Raw genomic sequence first — 27,882 nt, 5'->3', positions numbered from 1 at the left:
TTATATTCCTTTTGATTTCTTTTTTTGGTCCATTGGTTGTTTAGGAGTGTGTTGCTTAATTTCTACATATTCATCAATTTTCTAATTTTCCTCCTGTTACTGAATTCTAGTTTCACACCTTTGTGGCTGGAAAGATACTTGATATAATTTCTGTCTTCTTGAATTTGTTGGAACTTGTTTTGTGCCCTAACCTATTCTGGAGAATGTTCCAAGTGCACTTGGGAAGAATGTGTATTCGAAAGCCAAACTTGGCATGCATACAAGGCTCCTGTTTTTTTCCCTTTTTTAAAATTTCATATTTTGTTACACTTACATTGTGTTTAACTATCTTGATCCACCTTCATTCCCAAGGATGAGTTTTCTTTTCATAAACTTTCTACTTTAGAATATAGTTTTATTTTTTTTAATATTTTATTGATTTTTTACAGAGAGGAAGGGAGAGAGACAGAGAGTCAGAAACATCGATGAGAGAGAAACAGCTGCCTCCTGCACAGCTCCCACTGGGGACATGCCCGCAACCCAGGTACATGCCCTTGACCGGAATCGAACCCGGGACCCTTCAGTCCGCAGGCCGACGCTCTATCCACTGAGCCAAACCGGTTTCGGCTAGAATATAGTTTTAGATTTGCAAAAAAGTTTTGAAGACAATGCAGAATTCCATGGATGCGTTTTCATTTCTTACTGTTGTTTCCTTTCTGAAATTATTATCCGTCCATGTTTGGCAAACTTCTACTCTTCTTCAAAATTCAGTCGATCTCCATTCCTGGACCGTGCTGCATTACCCCGAAGTGGAAAAACACATGCTTAGTTTGCCAGCGAAGCTGGGGCATCAATATTTATGAGGCAGGGAACTTGATATTGCCCCAAAAAGCATTGCAGAAGTTGTAAGGAAAACCAGAACTTTGTTGTTCTTCCTTAAACTTACTTTACGTTTTAGTTAATTTTGAATTGTTTGGCTGCCCCTTGATGAGTTTTCCATGTCCTTCAATTGTCAGGATCTCTCTGACCTTTGTTTCCATGTCTTTAAACATTGCTATCTCCTACCAACTGGCCTGAACTCTCCAAAAAAGTCAATGCCATGAAAACCAAAACCAAAATGTAGGTGGGCTATGGGAGGTTAAAGGAGACTAGAGATATAATTGAATGTAAGTGTGAAACTTGATTGGATCCCGACCGAAAACAAATAAAGGTATAAAATAAATTGTGTGTGTGTGTGTGTGTGTGGAGCGTGGGGGACAAATGAAGAACTTTAAATATGGATGTACTAGGTGATATTGAGTTAATGTTAATTTTCTTAGGTGTTAATGGTGTTATGGTTATGTAGGAGAATGGTCCTTATTCTTGGGAAATGCATGCAGAGGTCTTCTTGATGTCTGGAATTTACTTTCAGATGATTCAGTGAGAATAAAAGTGATTGTGCGCCTTGAAGGCGATGGCCATTCTTTCAATTTTTCAAAAGGTTCGAAACCTATGAATAGCGGGTGTGGAGGGAGCGTCTTGCTCTCCAGCGTGATATGGTTAGGTTAGGGCCCAACATTGTGCTGGGAACTTTCTGGCAGCTCAGACACTTACTCCCATTGCCCGGAAATAGAAAATCACAGTGGGATCCCTTTATGCTCTTTCCCCTTTCTCCTCTTTACTCGCTCAATTCCTCCTTGAGGAGAATGCACCTGCAAGAGGCTTCTTGACCCTCGCCGCTCCCCGTAGGTCGGAGAGCCCTCATTGGCGGGGGTGCGCTGACGTCTTATTGTGCTGCGACCGCACTGCCCAGAGGACCGGGGTGCGAGTCTCGAGCTTTGGCGGTGCCCACCCGGGGTTTGGCACCGATGGCCCAGAAACCGCTGCGCCTGTGAGTGGCCCCGAATCGGAAGCCTCTGGGTGTGCGTGTGCGCTCACGTGGCTGCCTGCGGGGGTGGGGGGGTTCTCCCGACGGGAACGGGAGATCCAGAGGCGGGGATGGGAGCGAGGCCGCGGCGGGTGCGCTCCTGCCACGTCTCTGCGGGCGGGGAGCTCCGATCCCGTCTTTCCCCGGCGGGGCGGCTCTTTCCCCGGCGGCTTGGCTCCCGGCGGGAACGGCTGGCGATCCTCGCGAGAGAAGCGGAAGCGCCCAGCTCCCGCGGCCTTTCCGGGTTCGGCCCCTCCGACCTCCGATGCCTCACTGGCCCCTCTTTCCTCCCGCGCTCCGTTGACTAAGCCAGACTTCCTAGGTGTGCGGCGGCTGCAGGGTCCGGGCCGCGGCGGGTGGTGGGTGGGTCCTCCGCCCCGGCTCGCGGAGGGAGGGAGCTGGAGGGCCGGGCGGCCGGGGCCGCGAGGAGAGGACTTCCATTCACCCACTCGTTCAGCTCACGTTTCCGGGACAGTTCGCCGCGTGCCGGGCACTGCACTGGGACATGGAGTGGCCGCCTGGACGGAACTTGTAGTGAAGAGAGAATCAGAGACATGTGAAGCCACGGTGGTGATCAGTGCAGGAGGACACGGTTCGCAGTTCCGCGAGGGGGTATAATAGGAGTATTTGGCTTAACGTGAGGATTGAGCCTGCATAATTTTGTCTTTATCCTAAGGAAGTCATTGAAATGTTTAAGAACAGCTTGGCATGCTCACATTTTCATTTCGGAGAGTGATTCCAGTTGCTACGCGGGGAACAAATGAGAGCCAGAATGGAGGGCCGCAGCTAGGGTTAGACGGAGCGAGGGCGGAGCAGAGTGCAGGGATTCTGGCTTATTGAGGAGATGGTCACCGGGTTTGGAGGTGCTTCGGTTGTAAGAAGGAGTCAGCACTGTTGGGGTCCTAGGTTTTTTTCTTTCTTCAATGGGCTAGGAGACGCTGGAAAAGGGCTCACACGAGGAGACGGTGAATTTTGAGGTGTCCTGTGATGTACAAGCTGGACCATGGCTGTCCCAGGAGTAACTGTAATTCCATGTGACTTCTATGGTAGAGGAAGTGCGGGATCCTGTGGGAGCACCGAGAATTGGTAACTGATGGGGACCAGAGGGCTCCCTAGAAGAGGTGCTGTGCTGCTCAGAAGGTAAAAATGCTTTATAGGTTATTGCAGAGCTTGCTTTGGGTTTTCCGAAGTTTTGAGAGTGACTTCCTGACCTGGTCAGGAAGACTTGAGAGATGTGCCAGGATTTGAAGCATGAGAAAAATTCAGACCCAGGATGGCTAGGGTGGGACTGTTAGGAGAACTAACGACCCCAGGGAATGGCAGAGGGAGAGAGCGATCAGACTGACAGTCGGGAAGGGTTCTGTTAGGGAAACTGGAGAAGTCTCTAGGAAGAGAGATGAGGGGCGTGTGGAAGGCTGTGGCTCTGCACGCAGTGGAGTTCTCTTGATGTTTTTGAGGAATGAACGTTGTTGGCTTTTTGTAGGATGGATAGGAAGATCAGGCATTAGAAGAAATGTAGGCGTGTTCTCTACTTTGTATCCATATCACAGGACTCAGTGGCTCAGCCTTGCAGCTGTCCTCCATTCTTCTCCCCCATTTCCCATGCTACTTCTCCACTTCAAATTGTGTTTCGGCCCTCAGAATTCTAAATTTCCCATCTGTTTCTCTCTTCCCCATCTTCATTTGACATTGCCATTTACACTGATAATTTTCTCCAGACCATCTTGCACTCTGTTACTGAAAGGATCTTTCTAAAACAGATAGGCTTATGTCTCTACCCAGCTTGAAAATGTTTGGTGATGTGGACAGTAAAAGCACACCAGAAAGAGATAATGGCAAAACAATAAGAAATATATTTCAAGATATGTTAAGACATTCATAAAATATGAGAAGTGGGAAAACCATGTAAATCAGAATTATAAAAATTCAGAAATGATATGATAGAACAAGTTAGTTCACAACTTAGGGCCAGTCTGCTTTATGAACCTTAATCCTACCAGACCTGAGACCCTGAACCTAACTGTACCCTATACCTGGGCTCCTGAGCATTAAAGAGAAAAAACCAACATGATATAGAAAAATGTTAGTTACATGCAAACAAGTGGTTAGAATAAGATGGAACTTGGAGACATTGTAGAAAATGTCTACCTTTCATCTAGCGCCAATATTCCACCGTTGTGTGGAAATTACCGAAAAATCGGTACAGCAGTCTGGTAGGGTTAAGCTCTTGCCACTTTCTACCTCCCTGCCCCATAGCACTTTACACATACCTCCTATTGTAGTCTCCCCCCCTTTTTTTTCCCTCACCCAAGGATACATTTCTATAGATATTTAGAGAGAGAGAGAAATACCAATGTGAGAGATAAACATCAATCGGTTGCCTTCTGCACACATCCCAACCCAGGATTGAACCCCCAACCTGGGTATGTGCCCTGACTGGGAATCGAACCTGCTACCTTTTGGTGTATTTGATGATGCTCCAACCAACTGAGTCACACCAGCCAGGGCTGTTGAAGCCCTTTTTATATAGGCTGAGACAAATGTACGTTTACAGTTGTAAGTACGTGAAACAGTTTATTTTTGTATTATTATTTATTAATTATTGTAGTTTTCATGCAGACAACTGAAAGCCTACTTTTGATCCACTCTGTATAAATTTATGACTACAACAGTATCTTCCCTTCCCTGATTGTAAACTCTGAGGTTTGAACTGTCTTACCCCTCTTTGTACTCCTAATACGTTCTTAGCATAGGACTTGGTATATTGCATTTAGCATATTATAGGTGTTCAGTATGTATTTATTGAATGGATTGAAGCTCTGGACTAAGATAATGACAATGGAAATAAAAAGGACAGGATGGATGTGCAAGATGTTTTGAAAAAGGGATTGATGTCACTTGGGGATTGGAGGGGAGATTTTTGATTCTTAGTGACCAGGTTGGTGAATGGCCGATCCACAATATTTGGGAAGTGAGGAGAAGCTGGTTCAGTTTTGGAGGAAAAGATAAGGTAAACGTTAGGTAGGGTGAGTTGAAGGTGTTGGTGAGACGGGTGAAGTTGCCCCTGGTCAGTAATAGTTCACATGCACTGAACCTGTCAGGTAGCCTCAGGAAGACTTGATCTCACGTCTGCGTGATCCAGGGAGACCTGGCCGGCCTGTTCATGTTTCCTGAATTGCCTTAACGTTTATCTCTTGTTTGCAGCTTGGCTTGTGGAGATGTTGAAGGAAAGTTTGATGTTTTATTCAATAGAGTTCGAGCAATTCAGAAGAAAAGTGGAAACTTTGACGTAAGATGTTTCCTTTTTCTGATTTAATTTTACTGTCAACATACAAATATAAAGTTTGGGCTCCTTTATTCATTTCTTGATTTAACACATGCTCCTTTTTTTGTTGTTAGATTGGGTACCTTTTGTGAGCACAGGAACTTAGTAGCTTCAGAGCAGTGGGGGACGGAGACCTGTTTACCTTTTTATACTTTTAAAATTTCAGTCTCGTTACTTTATTAATGTACACAAATATGAAAACAGACTAGCAGAACATCCTTAAATCATTCTTTTTTCCTTTTTATTGAGTTTATTAACAGAATTATACAGATTTCAGGTATACAATTCCACAACACATCATCTGTACACTGTATTGTGTGTTCACCACCCCAAGTGAGGTCTGTATCCATCTCCATTTATCTCCCCTATACATTCCTCCTCCCCCACCTAAGTAATTCTGACCACTGGGTTGGGAAGCACAGATGTATTTCATGAGTATATGGTATAGATTAAGTCAGATAACTTGAGCAAGTGCTTCACAAACCAAAGAGCCTTAAATGTTATGTGTGGTTGCCAACTAGACTGTAAACTCCTAGAGTACAGGAGAGTATTCTAGGTTTGGGGATTATATGCTGATTGGGTTAAAGGCTGAGTAAAGACCACAGGCAGCACATGTGTTTTTTATGCCCTGTATTTCTCAAGGTATCTAATATTTAAAGTTTTATTTTTCACAGAGGATTCTTCAAGGTTGATTTCTCCATCTTTCTCTGAACCCCCTCTTCCCCATTCCCAACTTGAATTTGACAGTAAGACAAAATGTAGTAATTTATACAACTGTTACTAAACAATTATGTATTGAAATTCTGCAAGTTGATTAAGGAAAAAAAACCTGGTTTGAGACCATTACTTAGGATAATTAGCTGAGTAATGTTACTATTAATTATGTATCATTTGATATAAAAAAACTCATATATCTGTTTAAAAAACTCATTTTAGCTGCTGTTGTGTGTAGGAAATTTCTTTGGCTCAACTCCAGATGCTGAATGGGAGGAGTATAAAACTGGCATCAAAAAAGGTATAGAAATTCTTTTTATCAAATGATTTCTAACAAAGTTTTAAGACTACACAGTCTCTTTTGGGTTGTTTTCACAAATGTTAGTTATTTTAGAATTTCCCTTTGAGCTCTGCATTGAGCTGATTCACATTTTGAATTTGGTTGGAATTAGTTCCAGAAAAATCATTCTTTTTCAAGTAGGCCAGAATTGAATAAATGAAATCATATGTGTTCTTTCCTTTTTCCAGTATCAGTAGATGTGTTTTTTAAGCTTTTTAGGGACTGTTTTTTCCCAATTATACATTGACCATCCTCTTTAAGATTTCACTTCATCATCCTAGTGATACCATTTAATAATCAGGCCTCAAGGTTGGGCGTAGGATATGCTAACTGGTGATCATATTCCACATGTAGGAGTGCAGACTCGTTACTTTTGCTATGATGATTTTTCCTATGTGGAGGCATTGCTCAAGTTCCAAAGCAGATCTGGTAACTGCGGTGCCATGTCTGTTTCTCTCACCAGCTCCTATTCAGACATGTGTGCTAGGTGCCAATAACCAGGAAACAGTAAAACATTTCCCAGATGCTGATGGCTGTGAATTAGCTGAGAACATTACTTATCTGGGTAAGTTGATATTTTTTGTTTGTAGTGAACATAATAAAGTCTCCTAGGAAATTTGTGGCTGGATTCTTCTGCTATTACTGCCTGACAGAATGAGGGTCAGGGGGGTTCTTTCCCAAAGTCTGTGTCTATACCCTTAAGACTAAGACTATAGTAATTACAGGAATGTTGGGAGAGGTAAGGGTATTATCTAGCTCAGACCTTTGTGGCCTGTTCCACCTCCCTCAAATCTTTGTTCCCACAACCAAATACGTACTCTTTCAGCCAAACAGAGGAATGAATTACTTGACTATGTATAGAGAGTAAAGTATAAATTATGTTTAAAATAATCCATGTATGTGGTCTCAGCTTACTTCATAGATTCCTTACTAGCTATAGCTCTAGGTCTCACTGAGCTTCTTGAAACTGAAGCTTCTAGTGCCGATCCTTGGGTTTTTCACTTCCCTTGTCCTTTTTCTGGTTCCAGGTCCACTCCTTAGTTTCACCTTCAAGTTGTTTCCTCCCACCCCCCTGCATCTCATTTAGTGGCTTTTCAGTGTTGGGCTATTTGTTTTCTCTTCACTTGTTTTCACTCCAAAGCCTCTTGGATCATTCAGCTCATTTTTCCCCTCTCAAATAGCGCGACTGCTCTTCACATTTCCTCTTTCTTGGTCTCTCATTTCTCTTCTACATTTTCTTTGTTGTAAATGCCCTTCTCCCTCCCCACCATAATCCATTTGGCCTTTATTTGATTCCCTACATCTGACTATGACCGTCTTGTAAGCAATCTCATCTTGTTTCAATCATGAGAGATTCTTTTAGGCAAAAAATCGAGGGACAGATTTTTATTTATTGTTTTTAACCACCATTGTGAGAAATACATTTTGAGATCCTTTTGTTGTAGCTCTTACTTTGGGCCTGACTTATGGCAATTCTCACTGTAGTTATTAGATTTGGATTAAGGCCACTGCTGTAGATATTTATGACAGCCATTTTACCATATGAAGTTAGTGCCAAGAGTGGAAAGAGCAGCTGAGGTATTTAGGTTATTTCTGTGAAAGAGAATTTTTGAGATCCAGTAGGAGGAGCAAACAATGAACTTAATAGTGAACATGTGATACTGAGCTTGAAGTGCTGGCAGAACATCCAACTTATAGTGGGACGTGATCTTTCTAGAGTTTATAAATGAGGTCAGTGTTGGAGAGTATAGGTTTTGGGGAGCTGGTCCCACAAAGATGAGAAATAAAGCTGAGAAGAGGATCAAATTGTTAAGAAATATGAGAAGGGAAGCAGGCAGATGATAGTTTCTTGTGGTCATATATCTTCACTTAGAAGGCAGGCAGACAGAGGTGAAAGTAATTGCAGGTGTGTTGGGAGAGGTAAAGATAGTATCTTTCATAGAGTAAGTGAAGAGAGAATAGTTTCAGGAGCAGAGACGATTGGTGATTAGTGACCTTTAAGAGAATGGTGGGAGAGGGAAACTAGATTGCAGTCGGTTAAACAGCTAATTAAAAGGTAAAGCACTTAGGACGGACTGCTCTTTTGAAAAATGTGAAAATGAAGAGGAAAAGGTTTCTTTATCAGTTAGTATGTGTGTTTATTAATTAGTATGTGCCTTTATTAGTATGTATATTCATTAGTATGTGTAATATTCTAGTTCCTGAATGGAAAGAGCCAGTTGAGAAGAAGAGACTATGTAGATGAGAGGAAGTTGAAAACTGATGGAGCAAGGTCTTGAAGGCACAACCAAGGAATAAATTCAGAAGAGTTGCCAATTTTTCCCAAATAGCTGCTCTTTTGAAACGTTTTCCTTCAATTGGCAGCTGCTGCCTGCATGAAGAGTACATCTATTCTAGACTTTACCTTCCTCAGAACTGCAGATAGCTTTTTCTTTTCATCACCTGTCATTATGTCCAGGTGTCTGGCTTTCTTTTAATCTATGCAGAATCTCCTCTAGGAGGCAGGAAGCCTTTTGCTTCCCATCTCTTTTCATTAGCACCTGGGTAAACAGACTGACCAGTGGGCTCCAGCAGCTGCTCTTACTGAACAGGAGTACCTTGTAGCCGTCCGACACTGAGACCAGCAGCCAGAAGGGGCTCTAGGGCTTTTCAGTGGACACGGAAGGCAGGGAGGTAGCAGAATTGTGGCGTGGGGAGAGATTTATCCCCATAATGACATTTCATTTTGCAGTTGTGACTAACCTTGTCCATTTTTCTTTGAACCCAGGGCGGAAAGGTGTCTTCACTGGAACCTCGGGGCTGCAGATTGTGTACCTCAGTGGGACAGAGTCCTTGAATGAGCCAGTCCCAGGTTACAGTTTTAGTCCCAAGGATGTCTCTTCCCTGAGAACAATGCTGTGTTCGACCCCTCAGTTTAAGGGTGTTGATATCCTGCTCACATCCCCGTGGCCCAAGTATGTGGGGAACTTTGGGAATTCTTCTGTGAGTAATGCTTGTTCAGTTGGAATTTCTAAAAGCAAATGGCTTAATTTGGGCTTTTTCTGCTCTTTATATTAAGTGTTTTAACTCTTAATATAATTCCTAATTTTTTTGTGAATTTTTTTGAGGGTACTTAAAGCTATATTAATTGACCAAAGCAAAAGTCAGTCTTATGAAAGTTTGATTCACAGTTGAGATTGCTGAAATCTTAATTATAAATGAATGGTTCTTTAAATTATATTCTCTGTTTCAGGTGCCCTCTTTCAAGCTTCCTCTTAATATGTTTTGAGGGTTCACTAATTTTCAGTGAAAAGATTTACAACAAGTGGCAGCTCAGCAGTTGTATTTTCTTCCCTTCCATTCCAGGTTATAGCTTTTTGGCTATCAAAATATTTTTTTAGATGGACTCATTATGGGATCAGAGGTAGTGATCTAAAGACCTAAAGTTAGGAAAAGATATGTTGAAAACTTGGTGCTTCTCTCAAGTGAAAGCTTTTTAAAAACGTTATTTTATTTTATGTGAAAGCTTTAATGTTGGATGCACTGGAGCTCACCATAGCATTTTTATAAGCAATCTAAAAGAGTGTGTACATCAGGCTGGTGAATGACAGCTACCGGGAAATATTATATTGGTGGAAATCAGCCTAAGGAAGACCTGGAAGGTTGTGTGTGAGGACAGAAATCATCAGCTGAGCCTCAGTGAAGGGAAATGATCCAGAAAAGGGTCTTGTAGAGCACTCTCTGCCGCTTTAGCACAATGTGTCTATGACCAAAAAGCCAACAAGATACCAGGCATTGTCAGGAAGGATGCTGACGGCAAAAGGACAATGCTCTCTCCCTTCCACAAATCCAGGGTTATTCTTCACCTGGAACTCAAGGGGGGCAGTGCTGACTACAGCCTAGAGAAGATACAGAGAAGCTAGGGAGGATCCAGAGGACTATTAAGCTGATGATAGAAGGGAGAAAGACACGTGTGATGCTCTGTAAGGAAGGAGAAGAAAGAGGCTCCTTCATTTTTGGGGTGCTAAAAAAGATTTTGATTCAAGTTTATAAATAACCATACAAGATACTTATAGGGAAGAAAATATAGTTCACCAGTCCCTAAGATACCACAACTAACCTCAAGGCCAATTCCCTGCCCCTCAGTAGAAACCTGAAGGAGGCAAACATAAAACAAAAAGGAGTTCTTGCTTTACTTAGTGGAAAATTAACTTTGGTAATTGATTTCCAGCTAATATCTTTACATTATGGATGAGAGATCACATAATTTGTTGTTAATTGAAGGTAGGGATTTTCTGGGAATGCCCCTAACTTTTGGCAGACTTTATAACAATGGCATGATGTGCTCGTCCACAAACTACACCTTCCTTAACTGAAGCAAAATAAAGGATTGCATGCTTATATGATGAAGTCCTTGAATATTTCATCCGAAGTATTCTGTAGGTTCTAGGGACTCTGAAAGCTAGCTTTAGTTCTATTTTGTGCATTGACTACGTGCATTGTCATAACTATAGGTGCACAACAAAGCAAATTATAGAAGTATAGTGGGCTTCAGACAGAGAGCTTACTTTCCAAGAAAGATTGATTGTTTTTAATCCTCTCTCTAGGATATTTTTCCATTGACTTTTAGAGAGAGAGAAAGAAACATTGATTGGTTGCCACCCGCACACCCTGACCCAAGCCAGGGATCGAGCCTACCACCAAGATATGTGCCCTTGAACAGGAATTGAACCCTGACTGTTCGGTCCATGGGCTGATGCTCTACCCACTGAACCACATTGGCAAGGGCCCCAAAAATATTTTAAGAGGTTTAATCACCCTGTTTTGGGTACTAGCATGGAGAACTTGCTTTTTAACCTCTGGCTCCCAACAGTTGTTTCTGTTTCTGCATTCATAGTAACCCAGTTCCATTTTTATGTTTGAGATTTCTTTGACTTCCATAGCATAGAATTTACTAAGCAAATTCTACTGCCCACATTTGTATCCACATACAAATTTCAAAGTGTCTTGTTATTTCTTTGCATTTCTTGGTTACTCTTGGGTCTGTTAAGATGACTGAGTTTCTATTTACTAGGGAGAAGTGGATACCAAAAAATGTGGCTCTGCTTTGGTCTCCAATCTTGCCACAGGCTTGAAACCAAGATATCATTTTGCTGCTCTGGAAAAGACCTATTACGAGAGGCTTCCATATCGGTGAGTAGCATTTCATTCTTTTTGACTTTTTGAAGAATTTACCTTGGATCTTTTGTGTTAACTTCTCATGTTCATTTCAGCCTTATAACAAACATCTTGGGGTTTTTTAGTTACTCGGGCTCTGAATGAGTGACTCTCAAAGTATTCAACTTTTCTGAGTTTGTTTCCTAATAAGGGATTGCACTTTATAGAGCCCTTTAAAGGTCTGAGGGTCTGAAGTAACAATGCTGTGTAATCTTCATAGCTTGATGTAACAGTAATTCCTATTTCGATCAGGTCAAACCGTACTCTTTGTATAATCTTAATCTTAGTATAATTACTTTAGAAGTATTTCAATTTGAGAATCAAGAACTTGCTTCAATTTATTTATGCTTTTAGTTTGAGTTTAAAGGTGGAATTTTTTAAGGATGTATTGCAGAGAAAATAAGCCCATTGATTTATAAGTGGTAGAGCTAAGTAAAGTTAACTCTGAATCATCTTCACTGTATAAGGCATGGGCAATCCCTAAAATAATTTATTAAAATAATTTTTTACACAAAAGTAATATATATGTTGTTGAAAGTTCAAAAAATGGAGCTGAGTGAAAAGAAGAAAATAACCTGCCTTTTCCACAGATTGTGGTGATAGTTACATAGCTCTCTGAATATACTAAAAATTATTAAATTGTATACTTTAAGTAATATAGTATTTGAATTAAATCTTAATAAAACTGTAATTTTTTAAACCAGAGCTGTAACAAAAACCCATATAATTATCATAATACAAATACTAGTATAGCTAAATCTCCACTAACATTTGCACCTAGAATTATGTCAGTCCATGCTTTGCATCCCTGTATTGTGAGTCTTATGTTTCCTCCTTTGAAGAGCTATTATGATTAAAAACACCATTCGGGGGTAGCATTCTGTATCAATCATTTTTTATTTTTTAATATATTTTTATTGATTTCAGAGAGGAGGGGAAAGGGAGAGAGATAGAAACATCAGTGGTGAAAGAGAATCACTGATTGGCTGCCTCCTGCACTCCCTCTACTGGGGACCGAGCTCTCATCTCTGGCATGTGCCCTGACCAGGAATCGAACATGTGACCTCCCGGTTCCTAGGTTGACACTCAACCACCGAGCCATGCTGGCTGGGCTGCATCAATCATTTTTATTTTAAAGTAATGAGGGAAACATCTTCCCAACTTTTTTATGTGTACTTGCAGTTTGCCTGTGGTGTTAGTTTTCTATTGCTACTATACCAAATTACCACAGACTTTATAGCTTAAAACAATACAAATCATTATCATACCGTTCTATAGGTCAGAAGTTTGACACAGGTCTCTTTGGGCTAAAATCAAGTGTTGACCAAGTTGTGTTCGTTTCTAGAGGCCCTAGTGGGCAGTCTGTTTGCTTGCCTTTTTCAGCTTCTAGGGGCCACCTACCTACACTCCTTGGCTCATGGCCCCTTTGATCCATCTTAAAGCCAGCAACTCTGGTTGAATCCTTCTTACTACTCTTACCTGGTTCAGTAGCCACTTCCCTCTGACTCTATATTGCTTCCCTCTTCTGTTAAGGACCTTTATGGTTATGTTGAGTCTACCCAGCTTATCCACAATCATCTTCCTATGTTAAGGCCAGTTGATTAGCAAGTTATTAAATCTGTCATCTTAATTGCCCTTTGCTGTATAAGCTAACATTCACAGGTTATGGGATTAGGACATTGACGTCTTTGGGGGCCATTATTTTGCGAACTACACCTAGATAGCTTAACAGTGGAAAGTATTAGCAGTTCTTGAGCTCACTGCACTACTTCCACGAAAAAATACATTTCTCAGGATATTTCTTAATGTCTTCATGTATTTTTAAAGCTTCCACTTAATTATGAGTAAACTTGTTATAATCATTTAAAATAGTTGGAGAAAGTTGTATATGAAATAGCATGACTTTCACCTTAATCTGACATCATTCCCATTTATCAATTATGAATGGATTTATTAAAAAAAAAGTAGCATACAGACTATATTTTGGTACATTTCTTTCAATAATGTGAATATGAAACGTATTTATGGATTTATTTATATAAAAATAGAGGCCCGGTGCATGAAATTCATGCATGGGTAGGGTCCCTAGGCCTGGCCAGCAATCAGGGCTGACCTGTGGGGCAACTGGCGGGGCAATTGGGGGGCCCTGCTTGCACCTGCCTTGGCTGGCCTGGCAGGCAGCGCCGGCTCTGCCGCCCGCCGCCACTGCCAGTTGGGGCCTGTGGGCTGGGGGCAGCTCCTGGACTGAGCGTTTGTCCCCTGGTGGTCAATGCACACCATAGCGACTGGTCGTTCTGCCGTTAGGTCGATTTGCATATTGGGGTTTTATATAGATAGATGGTATACTAGATTTTTTAAAAAGATATATTTTTATTGATTTCAGAGAGGAAGGGAGAGGGAGAGAGAGATAGAAACATCAATGATGAGAGAGAATCATTGATCGGCTGCCTCCTGCACACCCCCTACTGGGGACTGAGCCTGCAACCTGGGCATGTGCTCTTGACCAGAATTGAACCCGGGACCCTTCAGTCCACAGGCGAACGCTCTGCTCTGTCCACTGAGCCAAACCAGCTAGGGCTGCTATACTAGATTTTTAAAATAAAATTACATTTTTTGACAGATTCAGAAAATTTCTGAGGCATGAGGAAAGTAAAGAACTCTAAGGATTGGCATCTGTATTAGTGGTCAACTAACTCACTAAAAAATAAAAAATATGTATAATGCCATAACTTTTTAAAAAATTAAAAATAGTAAATTGCTCAGTGCAAATGCTTATAAACATAGAAAAGCTAAAAAAAATTTTGGTATATGCAATTCCCATATTTTTTTCTATGAAAAATAAACATTCATGTGTTTTTATATTTTTTCTAGGAAAATTAAATGATCCTATATATTATTATTTGAAGCATGTTTTTTTCCACTTCAAACTCATTTCCTTTTGATTTTCATTATTATAGCTTTTTATTACACTAGAGAGAATAGTTTAATGAACCCTCCTGTACCCATCACCTAGCTTTATCAATTATCAACATTTTTCTAATTTGACAACTCTTTTAAAGCCAAAAGTTGGAGTTTTATGCTTTTTAGATTTGTGATGTTATTCTTCTCCAACAACAGCCCTGGGAGGTGGGGGTGACTATCCTATTAGATGGACAGGTAACATGTGAGGTTATGTTATTGGTGGTGATGAACTTAGGACTCTTTTCATGGCTCCATGGAGTCTACGTATTTTAAGTTTTTTGGTAACCTGTCATCTCTCTAATATATTATAGAAACCACATTGTTCTACAGGAAAATGCACAGCATGCCACCAGGTTCATAGCACTGGCAAATGTTGGAAATCCAGAAAAGAAAAAGGTAAAGATGTTAGTATTTATGGGTAGGTTAATAATCATTGTCTGCCTGATAAATGTTTCTCTTTCCCTGTTTAGCATTCATGTCTTCTCTCCACCCTCCTCCCCAATCGCAGTGTCCCAGCACCTCAGTAACTATAATATGCCATACGCAGTGTACATGCAAAAGATAAGCGAATATATATTTTGTCTTTTACATAATATCTTAAGCTTAGTGCATTCTTACCAAGTTTAGATAGCTAAAATTTTTTGCTGCCTTATCAAGCAGGAGTATCACTCATAGTATTTTCAGTCTATTGCTTTACTCTCAGGGATGTGTTAGCCTCAGCCCTAAGCAACTCATACTTCAGTCAAAAAATATGCACATTTTTTAAATTTGGGAGGCATTATTAAATTCATCTCAAAATTTTGTTCCCATTTACACCCCCACCAGCAGTGTATGACTTTGTTTCCTGTCCACATTCTCACTGGGTAGTGCCAAATTTTTATTAGCTTCTGCCATTCTGATAGATGAAGATGGTGTATCATTGTTAATTAGTTAGATTTCTGTGATCAGTCGTGAGGTTAGGCATCTATTCATATCTCATCTAAAGTTCTCAATAACTGAGCAATTAGTCTGAAATTCTAGGTATCCATATGAATAGTTACCTTTTTGCTACTAAGAAAATGTACAGCATGTACAGCAGACTCTGTGTAATGTCAGAGCAAACACTAAGTTGTCCAGTTTAGTTTTCATTAGAAAAAAGAATGGCAGTGCCGTGGTTCTGTTGACGAAGTACACAAAGATACAGGTCTTAGGGACGAAGCAATGTCTTTGAAGTTTATGGAGCAAAGCCTTCTGGGCTTTGTAGTGATGGGTGTTTTGTGTAAGGGCGGGGACTTTGACTTGTTGCTCATTACTCGTCAGCCCTTGGTTAGCCCCTGCAGAGACCACTGAATTGGCATTTGATTTACTAAGTATTCTCTGAGCCACAGATGGATCAATTGCTGCTTTTCGAATTTTACTTAGTTTCAGAAGCCTCTGTGAAATCTTCACAATAAAAGAGATTGACTACATTTGGATAAACAGTATTTCCCTTAATGTTGTTGTGTTGTTTTTCTCCAAAGTATCTTTATGCATTCAGCATCGTTCCCATGAAACTGATGGATGCAGCAGAACTGGTAAAACAGCCTCCAGATGTCACTGAAAACCCTTACAGGAAATGCGGGAAGGAAGCATCCATCGGAAAGCAAGTTCCTGCCCCTGAGGTATGTTCTGATTGAGAGGTGGCATTTTCTGGGCAGGATTTCCCTTACTTGTGTTATAGTTTAATTTATAAGATAAGTTTAATCCTTAGAATTGAAATTTTCATTTCCTATTGGGAAAACGTGGTGTTTAGAAAGCTTTAGCTTTTAAGTAAGCTTGTTGTTGTTGTTGTTTTAATTGTAGTTTGAGCTTAACTTTTCATAGCTTAACTTTTCTTTTTAATCTAGTTGATTATTCTTAACTTTTCAGGCAAGGATCCAAACACTGCTTGATAGCAATGTAATTCGTGATTTTATAAGTGCTAGTAGGTAAATAAGATTCACTCTGAAGAAATTTCTAAATAGCCAACTCTCCTGAAATTAATTTCCCCTCACTACAGCAAGGAATGTCAAATGAGAGGAAAATTAGTATGCTTTCTCAGACATTTTTTCTTTATGAGCAACCTTCTTATCTTTTTAGTTAAATCTTAATTAGAGTTCTTTGACCTGGGGAGTGCAGGACTGCATTGAGAGAGAAAGGGAAAGGAATTTGGATGAGTCCATATTGTTATTTTAGGCAAGAATTGCTCTATAACTTGGATTTTAACTTACCTTTCCAAAGCGATGGATTTGGTGGCATCTGGGATGAATGCTGAGAAATATGACTGAGTCCAGACACTTCTCTAGAATAGGCAGAAAGGGCTGGGAGAAAAGATAGACATTACATGGCAGGAATGTTCCTTTGTATGTGAATGGTTGGCACTTGTCTAGAGGTTAAATAACATATACTTTTCTACCTTTGGCCATTCCAGGAAGAGTCAGCCTGTCAGTTTTTCTTTGATTTAAATGAAAGACAGGGAAGGAAGCGTTCATCTACAGGCAGAGAAAGCAAGTCTCCTCACCCAAAGCAGCCTCGCAAACCTCGTAAGTACCTCAGTTCCAGAGGTCTCCTTTGTGAGCAGTAATTGTTATTTTGGGTCTTGTTTGGGAAGCAGCATTACTAAGAGGGCCTCTTCTGGCAAAGGAAATTGTATAATGAGTCATTAGACCAATAATAAAAATGAAAAAATGCAAAAATGGCCTGACTCTGAGGCTGTCTGAGACTGTTCCTATGAGAACTATGGAAACAGCTCCTTTCATTCATGTCTGTAAAATGTGAGCTAAAGAGCCTATAAAAACTAATGTAGGTTCATAAAATAATAGGATAATCAAAATGGTAAAAGAGACTTTAAGGCTATTTCATTGAGATCCTTTTTTATTGCTTTAAAAATTTTTTAAAGTATGTTTTTATTGATTTTAGGGCAGTGTTTCTCAACCTTCTGGCCCTTTAAATACAGTTCCTCATGTTGTGACCCAACCATAAAATTATTTTCGTTGCTACTTCATAACTGTAATGTTGCTACTGTTATGAATTGTAATGTAAATATCTGATATGCAGGATGGTCTAAGGCGACCCCTGTGAAAGGGTCGTTCGACCGCTAAAGGGATTGCGACCGACAGGTTGAGAACCACTGCTTTAGAGGGAGGAAGGGAGAGGGATAGAAAGATAGAAACGTTGATGAGAGACATGATTGGCCCCTTCCTGCATGCTCCCAGAAGGCATGTGCCCTGACTGGGAATTGAACCTGTGACCTCTTGGTTCATGGGTCAGTGCTCAACCACTGAGCCATACCGGCCCGGTGAGATTCTTTTTATCCACCCTCTCATTTCAAAGATGAAGAAGCTGACCTTGGGAAAGCTTAGTGCTCAGGGTCATGTGGCTAGCTAGTGGCAAAGCTGGGGCTAAAATTGGGGTTCCTGACACCCAGTTCAGTGTTCTTTCATTGCAGCCTGTTGCCAGTCACATGCTTCTTTAGTCAATATGTGGTTATCAGTTGTGGATTACCTACCTGTGGAATGGTTACAAATTTCAGAATTTTTCTAATAGAGGTTTAGTTTCATCGATAGTGGTGATGGGGTAGTGGTCCTAGTGGGAGCACAACAGGCCCAGCCCATTGTGGCAGTGCTGAACACCAGTCTTTGCAGGATATAAAGATCAGACAAGGGTGGTTATATGCTGGAGTGTTTGGACCACAGTAACATTCGGCTTTCTTCCACATAAAGCTCAGCCTCTAGGACCCTGCTGGTTTTGTCTTGCCAGCCCTGAAGTGGAGAAGCATTTGGTGGTCAACATCGGCACACATGTAAGTTACTTTCATGGATCTTTTACAGAGAAGGAGACATCTGTTTGTTTTGTATCACTTTATTGAGTCCATAAACATACTGTAAAATTCACCCACTGTAAGTGTACAATTCAACATTTTTTAGTAAGCTTACCAAGTTGTGCAACCATCACATAATAGTTTTAGAACATGTCCATCACTCCAGTAAGATCCCACATGCCCATTTTCAGTACAGTTAATCCCCCTTTCCACCCTCATCCCCAAACACTAGTCTACTCTCTGTTTCCATGGGTGTACCTTTTCTGGATAGTTCATGCAAACGGAATCATAGAATATGTGATCTTTGTGTCTGGCTTCTTAGAGAGTAATATTCTTGAGGCTCATCCATGTTGTAGCATTGATCAGTATTTCTTTTCAAACAGTATCCTATTGTATGGATATGTACTACATTTGTTCTGTATATTTGTTAACAGATTGATATTTGGGTTGTTTCACTCTATGGCTATTAGGAATAATGCTGCTGTGAACATGTGCAGGCATGTGTGGACATTTGTGTTCATTTCTTCTGGAGAGACACCCAGGAATGGAATTTATATTTAACCTTTTAAGAAACTGCCAAACTATTTTCCAAAATGACTATATCATCTTAGATTCCCACCAGCAATATATAAGGGTTTCTGTTTTCTCACATCCTTGCCAACATTTGTTATTGTCTGTCTTTTTTATTATAGCAGTTCTCTTGCAGTTTTATAGTGCCAGTTGAACAAGATTGCTCCCCACTTTCCTCCCTCGCTGATAAATAGGAATGGATCTCCTATATTCTTTTCAAACTCTATTTTTATTCCATACTACTAAAAAGCGTTAAATTCTCAGTGTTGTATAGTAGTGGAGGAGATAGCTTCCTAATGACAAGAATCCCCATATCCACATTCCTGGCATGGGTATCCTTAGTAATAATTATAAGGTTGCTTGGTGAGTACCGAATCAGACTATCATCTTAAAGATGATTTTACTTAGGCTGTGGAAAACGCTAATGTATGTGTGTCTCATCCTATTTCGCATTTCCCTACTTTTCCTTGGGCAAGGCTCAATTAGGTATTGAATAATACTAGTCTTTGACCCTCATTTCACTGGGAACCATATAGACCATTATCCCTTTCATCTGCTTTGAATGAAAAAAGCTTATTTTCAGGGTTATAGTTACACCCTTGTCAGGAATGATTAGAACTGGCTGTTTCCTGAGGCTCCTGAAAGAAATATTTACAAACCATTTCTTTTCTTTTTTCTTTTTTTTAAAAATATATTTTATTGATTTTTTACAGAAAGGAAGGGAGAGAGATAAAGAGTTAGAAACATCGATCAGCTGCTTCCTGCACATCTCCTACCAGGGTTGTGCCCGCAACCCAGGTACATGCCCTTGACCGGAATTGAACCTGGGACCTTTCAGTCGCAGGCCGACGCTCTATCCACTGAGCCAGACTGGTTTCGGCTACAAACCATTTCTTAATGTGTGGTGCTTCTGCAGACAGATACTTTCATCTGTTTTCATTGATTTATTCTAATTTTGGTTTTTGAATGTGATCTTTTCCTCAGCTTCTCCTGATAATCTGAGGGCCCTTTATTGTGGCCTCCTACAGACTGCCGGACTAGAATCTCAATTTCATCTTACACTTTAAGTCACATCCCTTTCCTGCCTTTGCTGTTTCAGACTGAATAGTCCGTCTTTTACATTTAATTTTTATGTCTTTATTATTAGCATAAATCATGCTCCTTTCTCTAGGGGGAGCACTGACGGGGTCAAGGCCTGTGACACCATTGGACCATGGAGCCTGTGGATGACCCGTCAGTGAGAAGAAGAGCAAACTTGAAAAGCTCTCGCTTTTTACAAGAATGCCCTTCCTCTTTGGATTAGTTTATGCCATTCTCTCCCTCACACACTGAGTGGTAAGGCAGGCTTGTCACTGCCTTTCTATTTTGGAGGCTTCAATAGGCTCCAAATGCATGCAGGGAAAAAGAGATTTGTAATGTTAACTTAACCCAGTGCTGCTCTGGGCCTCAGGAAGAAATGGCCTTCCCTTCCCAGACACCTTTCTACTGCCCAGGGCGTGAACCTAGGCGATCATCAAGGAAACCTGTTTGTTTCTCATCTGGGCCTGAAGGTAGAAGGGGCAGAAAGCATTGTCTGAGGCCACGAGGATTTTAGCACCTACCTAGTAATCAGTCTACACTTACTTGTACTGGCCTTGGTCTGGTTGGAAACCTCTTGGGAACCTCTGGTGACCTTTGGTGTCTGGCAAAGGGTTTGCAATAATCTCCTCTCATTACTTTTTCCCTCTGGCTTTCTCTGTCTTTGCCAGGCCTTCCTCAAGGAACATACATACACCTATGCTAATGGCCCATGGCCACAAATTGGTAAAAGGAGGGGAAGCTGCCAAAAGTCCAAAATACTCCTTCAAAGTCCGTACATTTTACTATGGGGGAAGCATTCATTTAGGTCTTATTTATACATTTGAGATACATTTAGAGATAATTCAGTGTAGAACAGATTAGAAGGTGAGAGTTTGAAAAGGAAGGAGGAGATTGGACAAGTGTGAAACTATTCACAAGAACTGTAAGGTATTGCATTGGGGGTTGGTAGTGTAAACTAGAAAGCTTCCGTAGCCTCAATGCACATCACAGTATAAAAACTGCTATTTATGACAGTGACCCTTGGATATAAAGAAAACTCTAGAAGATTCAGGCTTCTGGAGTAAGCTTTAAAAAGAAACAACCAAAAATAGTTATTGTAAAAATTAAGAAAATGCATTAGTGCTTATGAGATTTTGATGAACTTTAGTCATCTGGAAAATTAACTGTAGATGTATTCAATTCTCTATGCCAAGGAGATCAAGGATGATCATACTTTAGTTTGTTTCCACTACCTATATTGTCATTCTACTGGACTTTCTCAGTGTAAATGAAAAATAAATAACTCCTACCTTCAGCCTTAACTTTGAACCCGCCACAGTAAAAGTATACTTTGGATTGTTCTTTCTAAAGCTCTGGTGCCTTCATTTGCCTGCATTGGTATGCATTGGCTTTTCTCTATTCACAGTGTTGTTTTCCTTTCAAAGAATGAGTGCAGAGAGGTCTTATATGTTTTGGTTTTGACAGATATATTTTTAGTTGCTTTTTAGCTGCCAGCATCCATTGTTGGGACAATAGTTTTCTACTTTTTTGGATACACTTGACTTTGAAGTTTTTTATTCTTCCTCCAACCCATTAGGTCTTATGTTTGCTTTCATTTTATAGAGGTTAGTCAGCAGCTTAAGGCTGTAGGACATTGGATGCTAATCATGTCACCTGAACTCTTTGTGAGCCTGGGTGTGTATTTGCGGTGGGATGGGTGTTACTGTGGGGCGAGTGGTCATTTTGGAAGAAGTGGGTGGGCTCTTTCTGTGGCTGAAGGTCATAGTAACTGAAAAATTGTTTTCTAAGTTTGGAGCCTAGAAAGGAAAACCAACTGTTCGTTCTGGTCCTTTATGGCTCTGGTGTGTTTGAAGACAAAAATCTGTTTGTGTGCTGCTCATTTGCTACCAATTCATTTGATACTTGCATAGACATTTGTTGCATCTAATCTCATTCTTCAGCAGGTACTTGGGAACATTGTTGTAATCTCTAAAATCAGACTTTTTGAAGTTGGAGAATTTCTGTTAGTAGCCTTGTGAGCTCTTTTTCCACACACCCCCAGGCTCACTCTTTGTACGGTATAGGCTTTCTCCCTGAAGAACCGTACATGCAGTATTGATGTCTCGCTTCTGTGTGCTTTATCTTCAGTGCTACCTTGCTCTGGCCAAAGGAGGCCTATCTGATGACCATGTCCTTATCCTGCCTATTGGACACTACCAGTCAGTGGTGGAGCTTCCAGCAGAGGTGGTGGAAGAGGTGGAGAAGTATAAGGCTACACTGAGGAAGTTTTTTAAGAGTCGAGGGAAACGATGTATTCTATTTGAGAGAAATTATAAGAGCCATCACCTCCAGCTACAGGTAGGTGGTCTCTGCCCAAGAACTTGGAAGGACCATATGGGGGCCTAGATACTGATAAATATTTAAATAATGTTAATTTTAAGAATTACTGTGATTAATATTTTAATATTAATCTAAATATAAACTAAATGTTTTATATTTAAAATTTTAACATGAATTTTCATATTAATACTTAGGTAATGTTCATTTAAAAGGTTAAAAGAGTCTCTGGTGATAACTCCAGAGAGTTCACAGGGAAGTGCACGGTCAGTATACGTGAACTGCACAGACAGTAAGTACCTTGTTTAGAAAAGGAATGGGTAGTGGAGGAAGGTTCCAAGAAAAATTTGGGCCTTGATAGGTAGAGTTTGGAAGAAATTAGGTATTTTATGTGAAGCCCAATGTGAGTGACTGTTCAGAGGTAGGAAGCAGTCTCAGAGCCTGTGGGGCTAGCAGCTAAGTCATTTGGAGATTGTTATGGCTAATTTCTTTGTAGTTGTGGTGGTTTTCTTTCTGGCACATTTGTTAAGTTTTCAGATGGGCCTGACTCTGCCACATATATTCTATAGGAGCTAGGAAAGGCTTGATGACAAAGAGATCTCTCTCTAGCCTTTCCCACATCAGAAATTGGCTCCCACATGGCAGGCTATCTCATAAGTTTAAGTCCTTACAGACAGGCTGACATGGACCTGTCTGGCCTGAGGAAAATCTCTGCTGAGGGGTGTTTCTCCACCCCTGTGATGGATTTGCTATTTCTCAGGAACTGCAGGAGGCATGACCTCTCTGGGACCTATATGAAAACTTTTTCCTATCCACCCCCACCCCCACCCCCAGGTCATTCCTGTGCCACTCAGCCGCTGCGCTACTGATGACATTAAAGACGCCTTCATTACCCAGGCACAGGAGCAGCAGATAGAGCTGTTGGAAATCCCAGAGCACTCTGACATCAAGCAGGTAAAACAGGAGGGCAAGGTGATGTTCAGGGAGAAGTAAAAACCTGGTTTCTGACACACTGAGCCTGAGGTACCATCAGGCATTCCAAAAATGTTAAAGACAGGTGACAATTTGGAACAAGAGCTTGAAGTATTGATTAGACTGGAGACAAAGATGGCATTACAGCAATGCCTCAGTGCTTTCCTGAAAATAAGAAATGAGAAACTTCCTAAGGCAGGAACTTAGAAAGATGGGTGCCACTGGGAGGGTCTTGCAATATCTGCCAGTTTGGCTTTTTAAACTCGAGTTCCACTGAGTGGCTTGGGATCTATAGCTGCTTACATCCTTTGTGCTGCTAGACTGAATTCTTTGCCAAATTAAAACTTTGAAGAGATGAACCAAGTTTTTTATTTTTAAAGCACTATTGTATGTCCTCATGCAACTCTGTTTACTTTAGATTGCACAGCCAGGAGCAGCATATTTTTATGTTGAACTTGACACAGGAGAGAAGCTTTTCCACAGAATTAAAAAGAGTTTTCCTTTGCAGTTTGGAAGGTTTGTATAGTTTACTTATTTTAAATGTATTTTCACTAGACCTACTCTGAACAAAGTAGTGGGCTGCATGGACAGTTAAATAAAAATCCAAATAAGAAAGAATTCTTGCCGAAACTGGTTTGGCTCAGTGGATAGAGCGTCGGCCTGCGGACTGAAAGGTCCCAGCTTCAATTCCGGTCAAGGGCATGTACCTGGGTTGCGGGCATATCCCCAGTAGGAGATGTGCAGGAGGCAGCTGATCGATGTTTCTCTCTCATCGATGTTTCTAACTCTCTATCTCTTTCCCTTCCTCTCTGTAAAAAATCAATAAAATATATTTTTTTTAAAAAAGAAAGAATTCTTGCCCTAAGAAAGTAATAGTCTTAGGGCAAGTCAGATATTTACATATATGACAGTAATGTGAAAAGTACCTTAATGAAGTTTTTAGAAACAATGTATTTCAGAAATTCAGAGACAATGAGCTCATGTCTAATCAGTGAAAGGCTTCATGAAAGGGTTGAGGCTGAGACTGAGAGATTTAGAGGATAAACTTTGGAATGTCAAAATTCTAGCCTGAGGGAATAAATGCCTCCATTAATTGAATATATGCTCTGCAAAAGGCATTGTGCCAAGAACTTTACATGCATTGTCTCATTTAATCTTCCCAATTCTGTAAGGTAGGTAGTGGTGTCTCAGTTTACCACTATGGAAAATGAGGCTTTAGAGCAGTACTCAATAGACTTTCTACCTAATGGAAAGACCCTATAAATCCCTAGCGACTAGCCTCCTTGCAGTTTCTTCAGCCCAGGAACACTACTTGCTTTATAGCCAGGTGGAAACATTTTACACTTTAACCAAATGTCTGTGAAGCATTTTCCCTTGTCTCATATCATTTGATCCTCACAGAAGTCCTGGAGTAAGCAGATAGGAGACTTGGTGGAATCCTATTTTCTTTTCATTAGCTGGAAAATGGAGATTTAGAAAGCTTAGAAACTTGACCCAGCTGAAAAGAAGATATGATGGACCTTGAAAATGATTTCAGGTTTTCTCACTGAGTAGAATATAGTCAAACACTGCTGCAGTTAAATATTTTACCCTTTGTCCTCCCTGCGTGATCTACAATAATAATCTGGTTCGTGTTGATATTTACTGCTGTGTTGCTGACAATTCCTGAACTAGAAGTTGGAGTGCTTCACTGGGCTGGAAAAAGTTCATCGGTTCTCAACCTGTGGTTCTCAACCCTTTGGCGGTTGAACGACCCTTTCACAGGGGTCGCCTAAGACCATCCTGCATATCAGATCTTTACATTATGATTCATAACAGTAGCAACATTACAGTTATGAAGTAGCAACAAAAATAATTTTATGGTTGGGTCACAACATGAGGAACTGTATTTAACCCTTTTCGGTCCAACCTTGAGGCTGACTCGACAGACCAGGCGCTAGGAGCAGGTCCAACGTCGAGCAATAAGAACATTAAAAAGTTCAACATTCGCCCTAACTGGTTTGGCTCAGCGGATAGAGCGTCGGCTTGGGGATTCAAGGGTCCCAGGTTCGATTCCGGTCAAGGGCATGTACCTTGGTTGCGGGCACATCCCCAGTGGGGGGTGTGCAGGAGGCAGCTGATCGATGTTTCTCTCTCATCGATGTTTCTAACTCTCTATCCCTCTCCCTTCCTCTCTGTAAAAAATCAATAAAATATATTAAAAAAAAAAAAAGTTCAACATTCAATCCTGTCAGTTAATTTGTACCAGACTGTTTGAATTCCAAAAAGAACATTGGACTGCAAAGGGTTAAAGGGCCAGAAGGTTGAGAACCATTGGAACTTTAGCTAAATCAGAAAGCAGGTCTAATTAAGTTTATTCTATATATATAAAAAGGCTAAGTTGACTTGCACATGTGCGATACATATAAAGCTCTCGCCAGTGCCAATTGCACACGTGTGTTTCCATCTGTCATTGTCGATCGTGAATTTGGTTGACACTTCTATTATAGAGAAAGGGCGAATAGCAATATTAAAATATTTCTTCTAATTTCCTTTCAGTGTGCATGAATTCGTGCACTGGGCTACTAGTTATACAATAAAGCTGGTTCTATATTCATTTTACAGATGAAGAGAAGTAGATTCAAGGTTTGCGTAGGCAGGTAGAAATTATGCTCAGGTCCTTTAACTTTTAGAAGATTCATGTGATTTGTTTTCAGCTCTTCTATTTATTGTAGCTTTAAAGTGAAAAATAAACCATATAAATGCACAAATAAAGTTATTCTAATATAGCAAAACAAATAATATATATAAAGCAGTGGCAATTAAAAGCTAGCTTGTATATGTGTCTGTAAGTAGTTATTTTTTAATTCTAAGAACCAAGATAAGTTGTTGTGGGTTTTTCGTTTGTTTTATGGAGCCTGTGCTATTGTGCCTATGTAGGCTTGAGTCCTCTAAAAGGAGGCATAAAGTCAGAGTGGGCTATGGTACTAGGTGCTTGACTCTGCACCATGCCCTTGGCAAACTCATGGTCTAATTCAGATGACAAAACTAGAGTTTAAGACAGGGTGTAATAATCACAGCTAGTTTGGTGCTTTGATTGTGTTATCTCTGTACCTCACAAAACCCTTAGTTTGCATTTCATAGGTGAGAACATCAAGATTCAGGGATGAAATCATTTGTTCAAGTCATAGACAGCAAGTGGCAGAACTAGGAATGGAACTGTCTCTGATATTTATGGCACCAGGGTCTGCCCTCATTCTCCTGTGCCATGTTGTTTCTCTAAGTACCGGTAAATGTAGTACCAAGTTGTTCAGAGAAGTAAATGGGATTTGAGGGTTTAATGAGGTAGGACCTGAGCTGGTCACTTAAAATGGGTATGATTTTGATAGAATGGCAGAGATGGCACTCAGGACAAGAGAAAATGGTACGAGTAAAGTCAGGAATTTGCATGCCTTCTTTGGGTGATGCTGAGGAAAGCTCTCCGGCAGGAGAGGAAGGTGGGAGCGTTAAAGTGATTCTATTATGACTTCTTTGTGCTCTTTCTGCAGGGAGGTCCTGGCAAGTGAAGCCATCCTTAATATTCCTGACAAGTCTGACTGGAGGCAGTGTCAGATCAGCAAGGAAGAGGAGGAGACCCTGGCTCGCCGCTTCCGCAAAGACTTTGAGCCCTTTGACTTCACTCTGGATGACTAAGCAAAGGGACAGGCACTTTATGAACTTCACAGGAAGTAGTAGCAGCCTGTGTTTTAAAGAAACTAGTCTCCCATGGGGACTGTTTCCCTGCCTCTTTTTGGTGCATTCCCATGGAACTTGTCTGCAGCAAGAGGCCTAAGATGGAATATTTTTCAGAAAAAGTCATTTGAGGATGAAAATTTTATGTTAAAAAGCATGTTTGTCATCCAACTCCAAGTACAGCTTTTGTTTATCAATATTTTCAAAAACACTGAAATTATCAAATAAAATCCAGATACTTTTCTATGCTTGGGAGGTGCCTTATCTTTATGTTATCTATAACCATTGAAATGAAGTAGGGTGTGTGTCTAATAGAAGGTATCAGGGCTTTAGGCCCAGCTGTTATTCCAGGATCTCACAGGTGGCTTCTCCTTGAGCATTTTAGGATGGAGAAGGGACCCAAAAGGGCCTTTGCCATTTTTCTTATAGCATTCATGTTACTGATACAAAAAAGCTTATTCAGTCTTTCAGCAAATACTTAACTCCTATGTGCCAGGCATTTTTCTAAGCTCTAGGAGTATAGCCATGTCCTAAGATGGTCTCTGTTGTCCCAGAATTTATAGTCTAATTAGGAAGATAAGGAACAGATTTAAGAAGAGTTCTGCTTTACATATGTTAAGTTTTGGTGTGCTGTTGGATAGTTAAACTCATGGAGATCTAGATTGGTTATAGGGCTTTGGGGCTCATCAGGGTATTGGCTGCAAGTGAAATTATGAGAAGGGATGAAAATAAGATACAGTGAATACAGTCCTAAGCTGAAGATGACTACCTTGGAAGTAGTGACCCAACAAGTATATGGAGAAGGAGCAGAATCCAACTTTACAGGAGAATGCCATATCTTGAGAGCTAAAAGAAAAGGAATTGCTCCTATATATTGGGCGCTTGTGGCCTAGACACTATTTCATTGAATCCTCAAAATATCTGTGAGGTAGGTACTATTACCTCCATTTTATGCACGAAAAAATAGATGGGCAAACTTGAATTTATGGAGCCCA

General features: G+C 40.6%; 1 protein-coding gene across 4 annotated transcripts; it reads left to right on the top strand.

Moving 5' to 3' along the window:
• Positions 1 to 1,735: 1,735 nt before the first annotated feature.
• CWF19L1 (CWF19 like cell cycle control factor 1) lies at positions 1,736 to 27,131 on the top strand. 4 transcript variants are annotated; one of them, XM_081104688.1, is made up of 15 exons: positions 1,750 to 1,849; positions 2,818 to 3,025; positions 5,090 to 5,174; positions 6,147 to 6,225; positions 6,728 to 6,829; positions 9,032 to 9,246; positions 11,318 to 11,436; positions 14,733 to 14,817; positions 15,921 to 16,061; positions 16,850 to 16,961; positions 18,141 to 18,220; positions 22,016 to 22,225; positions 23,039 to 23,158; positions 23,595 to 23,692; positions 26,704 to 27,131. In XM_081104688.1, the coding sequence occupies exons 2-15, from the start codon at positions 2,979 to 2,981 to the stop codon at positions 26,846 to 26,848; spliced, it is 1,638 nt and encodes a 545-aa protein (XP_080960814.1). In that variant the 5' UTR covers positions 1,750 to 1,849; positions 2,818 to 2,978; the 3' UTR covers positions 26,849 to 27,131. The 4 variants fall into 4 exon arrangements, with proteins under 4 accessions (XP_080960815.1, XP_080960814.1, XP_080960816.1 ...); XM_081104689.1 differs by lacking the exon at positions 2,818 to 3,025 and having other exon boundaries at positions 1,736 to 1,849; XM_081104690.1 differs by lacking the exon at positions 2,818 to 3,025 and having other exon boundaries at positions 1,770 to 1,849; positions 6,163 to 6,225.
• The last annotated feature ends 751 nt before the right edge of the window (positions 27,132 to 27,882 follow it).

Source organism: Myotis nattereri, assembly GCF_964212035.1.
Source record: "Myotis nattereri genome assembly, chromosome: 13".
NCBI classification, from domain to species: domain Eukaryota; kingdom Metazoa; phylum Chordata; class Mammalia; order Chiroptera; family Vespertilionidae; genus Myotis; species Myotis nattereri.
The sequence above is the reverse complement of the archived record's forward strand: the minus strand, read 5'-3'. Positions and strand labels throughout refer to the sequence as shown.

Coding starts and splice junctions, on each gene's coding strand:
- CWF19L1 (XM_081104688.1), top strand. CDS start 2,979: ATGGGGACCAGAGGGCTCCCTAGAAGAGGTGCTGTGCTGCTCAGAAG. Junction 3,026..5,089: donor GGTGCTGTGCTGCTCAGAAG/GTAAAAATGCTT, acceptor TCTTGTTTGCAG/CTTGGCTTGTGGAGATGTTG. Junction 14,818..15,920: donor GAAATCCAGAAAAGAAAAAG/GTAAAGATGTTA, acceptor TTTTCTCCAAAG/TATCTTTATGCATTCAGCAT.